Source organism: Dunckerocampus dactyliophorus, chromosome 8, assembly GCF_027744805.1.
Source record: "Dunckerocampus dactyliophorus isolate RoL2022-P2 chromosome 8, RoL_Ddac_1.1, whole genome shotgun sequence".
In the NCBI taxonomy this organism is placed as follows: domain Eukaryota; kingdom Metazoa; phylum Chordata; class Actinopteri; order Syngnathiformes; family Syngnathidae; genus Dunckerocampus; species Dunckerocampus dactyliophorus.
Genome location: NC_072826.1, coordinates 12,911,550 through 12,919,300, shown reverse-complemented (window position 1 = coordinate 12,919,300; position 7,751 = coordinate 12,911,550). Strand labels below are relative to the sequence as shown.

The 7,751-nt window shown below is 43.1% G+C and overlaps 1 protein-coding gene across 1 annotated transcript in view; it reads left to right on the top strand.

Annotated features, from left to right (window-relative positions):
• The first annotated feature begins 1,134 nt into the window (after positions 1 to 1,134).
• igsf21a (immunoglobin superfamily, member 21a) overlaps positions 1,135 to 7,751 on the top strand; it is a 229,489-nt gene continuing 222,872 nt past the window's right edge. The window contains exon 1 of the mRNA XM_054784820.1: positions 1,135 to 1,616. Coding sequence (XP_054640795.1) covers positions 1,517 to 1,616 — 100 coding nt within the window. The 5' untranslated portion in view covers positions 1,135 to 1,516. The remainder of the gene's footprint in view (positions 1,617 to 7,751) is intronic.

Here is a 7,751-nt window from a genome sequence, read left to right as displayed (position 1 = left end):
GGTTTTAGTGGTCAGACACATGGCCAATTGTAGGTCAAGGCTGGAATCTGTCCGCCACTGGACAAGACACATAACACGGCAAGACAAGACCTTATCTAGAAATACCTGAAAACTGCTTTTTCAAATGTTTTATAGTCTGATGAAATGAGAGTGACTCTTGATGGACCAGATAGCTGGGCCCGTGGCCCTATCAATAATAGCCACAAACATCCACTTTGATTCAGTCACAGGAAAAGGTGGAGCTAGGGTTCTGGTATGGACTGTTATCATTAAAGATGAGCTAGTCGAAGCTTTTCATGTTGGAGATGGACTTAAAATCAACTCCCAGAACTACTGTCAGTTTTTAGAGGACACTTTGTTTGAGTGGTGGTGTTAAAAAATAATCAAATGCTTGCCTAATGATTGTGCACACAGTGTATGGAACATAAACTACTTTAGAGTTGTCAGTGTACAGCTTCTATATAGGCACAGAAATACTATCCGCCGGAAATGGAAATAGAACAGAAGTGTAAAAACACAAGATATTTGTGCCTTGCATACGGTCAAGCATGGTGGTGGTAGTGTCATGGTCTGTGCTGCACACTCGGGAGCTGAGGTTCATTGAGGGAAATGAATTCTATCACGTGCTGTATTTTCTGAAGAACAACATAATCCCCTCCCTTGGGAAAGTGTCTATATCTATCTCTATCTGCCTATCATGAGATTTAGAGTAACACAAGCACACATTAAGACCCGTGTAGGGAACAACATTACTAGACATCTCCCAGTATGATTCAACTGCAAGCTTAGTATTAAATATTGTTAATCGAAGTCCCCTCTTGCAGTGTCAATTAAAATGAACATTATTGTCTTTGTAAATTCATGTCGTCAGATGTTGGATGTCATTAAATTGTGCAGGTGTACCTAATGAAGCGTCCAGTGATGTCATGTGGCATCTGGCAACTTTTGCACATTCATGGCGGGGATATTTAAATCCTGTTTTGTTTTTCCCCTACAAGGGGAACACTAAATCGTCTTAATGGACAGAATTAGAGAGGTTTGCATCCAAGCTGGGATTAACACTGTGTGAAATGGGAGGGGAACGATTGATGAGAAATGACTGTGCGTCTGTGTGGAGGTAGGAGGAGGAGGAGGAAAAGCAGGAGTGTTGGGATGAAGAGAGAAAGAAAGAGAAAGCGAGCGAGAGAGAGAGCGCCTCCTCCATCCTAACATCTCCGTGTGTTGTATCACTGCCGCGCGGCTCAGCTCGCCTCAGCCGCCTATTGTTTGTTTGTTTGAAGCAGGCTCCGACGGGACCAGAACACCAACCAGTCCCAACATCATCTTCTTTTTTCACCCCCCCACTCCCCTCCTCTTCCCTTCACTGCAGGCGACATTCTGCATGCTGCATCAGTGCTCAACTTGTGCGCCTGCTTGCACTTGGACTTGCATCATGACGACTAGTTTGGGGGCACCTTGCAGCCGCGTTCCTCAGGAATGGTGGGGACTGCACAGCCGCATCCTGGGGAGCATGTAAATGCCAGTGGAGTTTGGGATTTATTGCATCAAAGGGGGAATGATGAGCGTCTTCTCGCTGTGCTTGCTCCTGTGCGCGGATCTACTGGATTTAGCCGTGGGTAAGTGTCACTCCGTCCTGCTTTAAAAAGGGTGGGGGGGAAATCGGAACCACTCAAGTCGGTGCATGCTGCACAATAGCCTGAATTGGAGACAGCATGGAGGGTGGTGGTGGTGCTGATCAACTTTCCCGATCTCACCACGCGCCCCCCGCCCCGCAAGTGGTGAATCATAGTAAAACGAACATAACCACAAAAAAAAAAGATTCTTGCAGCAGAAGATAACCCATGCAAAATGAAAGAAACATGCTATTTACTTGCACAGATTTTTTTTGCAGTGGCGCTCAACAGATACCAAGACAGCAAAAGCATGAAAGAGCAGCAGTGTGGCGCTCTACCCTCCCCTCCTGCCACCTTTTACCATCATGTACACGGGGAGGCAGTGTGATGCATGATGCTGCATTTCTGTTGATGTATATTATATAGAGATATATTCTGATGTTTGGAGATTGGTGCATTCTTTGGGTTGTCTTTTTTGAGGTGGTGATGCAGTGGCACATCCAAGCAAGTGTGCAAAAAATGGCATTGATTGCACTCATGTAGAGCAACTCAGCCCTTTTTACATCGTGTGTCACATTGGCCTGCAGGGTGAATGATGCGCTTTTAAACAGACATAAGGTGTTTCATTAGCATTGCAGTCAAGCAATGAAGTCTCAGATCAGGAGCAGTCAAGATAAGGCTGAAAATGGTTGATTTAGAATGAGATTTTAGAGGTGAAACAGCGCAAACATACCAGGCAATCTAAGAGGACAAACAGTGTTATAATGCAGCGTGCAATAAACAGAATTCCCTACCATTTCTCAACCTTGACCTTGCTTTTTATCCACTTTCTGAAGCTAACTGGTGAACTTTGACGTCTTTGTCTGGCATCACAACATCGCAACAATACTACAATTCTTTACAGTGCGTGCCATTAAATGAAATCAAAGTGATTTCACTTTTACTGACCTCCCAAACTTAGCAGGTGACATGCTGCCTTGTTTAAGTGACATGACACACTCCCTGCATGATGCTTGTTTCATGCTCTGGCTCAGTGTACTTGATCACTGCGCAAACAAGAGTAGAAAAATGCAGGACTTAACAGCCTTGAGAGCAGATTCACAGTTAAAAAGCCACAGCTGTTGGCTTTATTTGTTTGCAAGAGATTTTTCTTTTTGGGGTGGTCGTTTTCCTTCCCCTGGCTGCCGTCTGCTTGGGTGTCACTCTCACCTGACAGTGCGACAGGTTGACTTTTAATGTGCGTGACGTGGGGCTGTTGCAGGATAAAACGCCAGGCTGTGGTGCGGCGTGTTTAACTGTCAGTACGCAGCCTCGACCAGTGGAGTTGTGCACTTGAGGATTTATGTGGCTGCTGAGCATGTCAAAGAGCCACTCTTTCAGTGGCTGCGTTTTTCATGTTTCCCGAGGAAAAGGCACCCGTATTATGCTTGCATATACTGTATTTGTGAACAGTAGAGAGAAGCGAGAGATGTAAAGCAAAGTTCACTCAAGCACATGGAACACTATTGGCAGAATGGGGTGTTTTTGGCCTGCAGTGCATCTGTTTGGTCTGATTGACCTTTGAAGGGAAGACGTCATAATGAGGACTGATCTCAGTTCTTTGGCTGTTAGGCAAACATTCATTAATAGGAATCAAATCTGTTGACAGACAACAGATACAGTTGGCGATGATGGACTTTTTGAAATGTTTGTTGACTTTCCCAGTGCAGTTCAACCGGGCAGAAGACATCAGGGCACAAGTTTCAGTCAATTAAAAGTGTTCAATAATGGGAAACACACCGGCCTTCAATGAATAAGCACTAAACTGCACGTTAAATAACTTTTTCTTAACCAAAAACAAATGTACCAACTGCAGCTAGGCAGATAAACAGCGTCGTTCATGTGGCCACTTGTTGCTTGGCAGAATTTGGGGGCTCTACTGCCCCACACAGTTAGAGAAAGGACAGAGAGGTTGGCATCGGAATGGATACACTAATACGCAAGACTTTTGCAATTTGAATCGCTTCCCTGGCAGAGTCTAATTCCGTGAAAAGAAACCTGTGAAGATGCCCTGCGATTGGCTGGCGACCAGTCCACGGTGTACCCCGCTTCTCGCCTGAAGTCAGCTGGCATAGGCTCCAGCATACCCTCGCGACCCTAAATAGGATAAGCGGCATAGAAAATGAATGGATGGATGTAAACCTGTGAAGAGCTGAAGGTTCATGGATGCCCGAGGCTCAGTGGTGCATGTGGGGAGCAAAGGCTGAAGCGTTTGCTTCGATCCCTCAGAAGAGCTATTGTAGCAGAACAATGGTATGCGGGAAAGCAAGCACGCAGAGGCCGAGTGATGCTCTGGGCATTGTTCTGTTGGGATAACTGTGGTCCTACACTTGCTGCTGACACACACCACCGTCCTAAACAATGTTTCCAACTCAGTCCATCTACTATATATACTGTATTACAAATAATTCCAATCAGACTTGATTTAATCACCGACTTAATGTTCATTGTCTCTTCTCTGGTCATCTGTCAAATGAACTCTGCACGGACAGTAGCATAAATTACGTATGTGTTCTACAGTGCTAACATTACAGTCACATTTTAACAGCAACATTATGCCAGGTTAGCCTATTCACTTTAAACTTACAACTCACACGTCTGTAGCTGGCTGATGGATAGTTGGCAGAGCTCCAGACTTTATTTTTAGCTGTGTAGTGAAGCCTGATATTTTACAACGCTTTAAATATATCCAACAATTTTGAGTCTCAAACTAACGCTAGTTGAAGTTGGTGGTTAGAAGGGGCCAATCTTTTTACAGGCTTTGGTTCAAGCTTTAATGGACAATAATGGACACTCAAAGTGTGGGAGCACTGGCAAAACAGAAGCATTGTTGAAACATTTAATTAAATTATAGCCACTATGCCAAATGTGTGTTTCATTAGACTGCAAAACAAAACTTGTTGACAAGCCTACAATGATTTAATTCATAATTGGGACACTAAATGTGCTGGGAAACTTAATCAAGCCCAGTTCCTCCAAACTGCTAAATATATAATCTAAGAATAATCTTGTGCACATAACAGTTTGTCTCAAAGATGGAGAGATGTGAGCAATACCGCCGGATTTATCGGCCGCCGGATGGTTTCCATTGCACCGTGACTGTCTGCTTCCAACAAACAGCGATAGAGGCTGCTTTTTGATACCATTCCTAATCGTCATAAAAGTGTAAAAACAAGGGAATCAATAGTTGTAATATAAGTCAGTGTTAAAGGGATCGTTCTGATTTTTTGACATGAAGTTGTATGACAACCCCATCAGCATTGTAGTCCATTAACAGCGACTTCCCCCCCCCCACTTGGTCTTTTAAGTCCAGTTCTGGTCAGATTTCTGTGATTAAGAACGGAGTTCCGCTAAGTTGCTGGGGACAATTAAGTAAAGAGTTTGGCTTCTCAAATCAAAATGAATTCAAATGTTTAATACATTTGCATCACAAAAATGCTTTCTCAAAAAAGGCAAACCTCACAAAACGCTCGGTGTTTCTCCCGCCGTTTCCCTGCGCACTGCTGCCTGTGTGTTCATGTGTATGTGACAAAGACACTTGCATCTTCTTCCGCTGTGCAACACATACGTAAACAAGATGGCCGCGGCGCTCCATCACGGAAGTAGATGCGAGCGTCTTTGTCACATACACAAGAATGCACGGGCGACAGTGCGCAGGAATACGGAGACAACTAAAACGGCAAGTGTTTTGTGAGGTCTGATTTTTTTTGTACATATATTGTTTTGAGAAGCCAAACTCTTTACTTAATTGTCCCCAGAAACAAATCGGAACTACGAAATCTGACCAGAACGGGACTTAGGAGACCAAGTGGGGGGTAAGTCTCTGTTGATGTCATACAACTTCCTGTCAAAAAATCCAAACTATCCCTTTAACTTTGTTAAGAAATGTGGATGCTTCGCTGGACTCTCACCGCTCTGCTCACACCACATAACGTCCTGTCTATGTTGTTCTTCTCTTAAGACCTCTTGTTGAGGATGAGCCTTCCTTTCGAATAAGCGTCACGTGAAAGCCAAAGAAAGAGCAAAACCAGGACAGATTTCAGGTCTTGTGAGACACGCTAATGTATTGTCATTTTTGTCCAACTTTAGCTGTGTTTTCGTCTGAAAACTTGGACATTTGGAATTGTTTAATTTAATGCTGTTTTGAAGCTTGTCAGTAATTACCAAAACAGACATTTAATTTTCACAGCTCAAAAACACGACCTCTTTAAGCTGTTAAAAATAATTCTATCTCAGCCCCAAGCCTTTGGAGATCTCGTTTTGAGTATATTTATGCAGGATCGCTGCATTTATTCATTTATTTATATTTAATTATAAACTAATAACTATTTACTAGACTACTGCTGGTTATTTTTTATTCACATGGCACAATCTCTGTGTGTGTCACCATATCCTGTGCGGCTACGCAAATCCCATTAGTCCTTCACTCCATTATGTATTCTACTGATAGCTTTAATGCGACATTCTATGTGAAACAGTGTGCCTGTGTGGTTTGTGGGGATATTTAACCCTGTAATAAACTGTGACTTAGTATAAAGGAGAGTAGCACCACAAAACTACTGCGTAGTTGACCTGAAAGGACTCAGAAGAAATATAGCACCAAAGAAAACCTCCAGGACTTTTCTTGGTAGTCGTAGTCTTTGCCTATTAAAAGGTGATTTTGCTTATGCTCACCTTTTTTATTCCTAGTCTTTTGTAGCTCAAACGTCCACTTAGTGTGATGAAAGCACCATATGAAATACTTGAATCGGGTTGCTGACCCAGAAATGGCAGCTTTTGTTGGAAGGCTGCAGTCAGCTTTGTGCGTTTAGCCCACGTGCTAATAGGTTCCAGTCAAAAGGTCCCAACAGCCTAAAAAACATCTTTGTACGTGAAGCCATGCTGCCCGTGCACAACTCCACAATATTTGTAGCTTTATTATAGAGGCTTTGTGGTAACTACTTAAAGTAAAGCTCAACTCTGTCCTACATGTGTCGGAATTACTGTATCAGCGCAAGTGAATATGAGGGCACGATTTGAGCGAGGGAGGGCTTTGCATAAATCCTACAGATTTGATTGGATTGCTCTTAAGTGGGTGTTGGAAAGGAAAAGTGATTCTAAAAGAACTGCAGGCTTCCACTCACGCGTTTGTAACCTCACGGTAAAGTAGCAATTCAAGATAACCAACGTCCGTTCTATCTAGCAGGTACATTTGTTTAAATTGTGTCTTACGGTAACTTAACTAGCTATCACGGTAGCTGGTTTTTGGGGCAAAGTTAAGGGACTTCCTGCTCTCCACAGCCCGGAACACATTTATTGCAACACAACATTTACGTCTTAAACGGCTTATTTTTTCTGATTATGTCTACTATATTGGGTAATACAAGTGTAAAGGTGACAATGGGGTGTTATTTTATGTTTAAAGGGCTTTAGTAATGTTAAGAACCTTATTTAGAATGTCAAAAACAACTTTCCTATGCTCTAACTACGAAAATATTGATCTATAAATAAGGAATCCTACTTCACCGCAAATTTTCGGGGAGGCAAATTAAGCATTCTGTTCAGTTTCGTACACATTCCATTGCAAAACCTCAATACATTCGAATCAGGTATTTGGTGTAGCTCACCAATGTATGTCGGGGCTAAACATGCTGCTGTCTGTTGACTGATAGACCAGGAATGATCACCTTTGCCCACCAGTGTGCCAGCTTTGCTTGATCTGCTCGCTGTGTCGTGCTATATTTTTGGCAAATAAGACTCAACTCCTAAGTATGCTGCTCACTTTTAGGAAGGTACGCACACTGAGACAGCAGGGAATTTATTATCTTCAAAAACAAGGGTAACAACGAATAGCATGACGTCTGTGATAAGCTACACAAGAGAAGATAGCTGCCACATATGCTAATGATCACTTATCTGCCTTTCAGTCAAACGTGCAAAACCCAATCATCTTGTTGACATTTTTGATGCGCAAAAGTGGGATGTTTGCACTCAGCTAGACACCGGAAAACAATGAAGACTTTGTCAGCCATGCGAGCTTTATTAACAAGGTGTCTGCATTGAAGAGAATGTGACGCGCCAAGAGTGGGCCACAGGGGGGCCGCCTATACTCTCCTGATC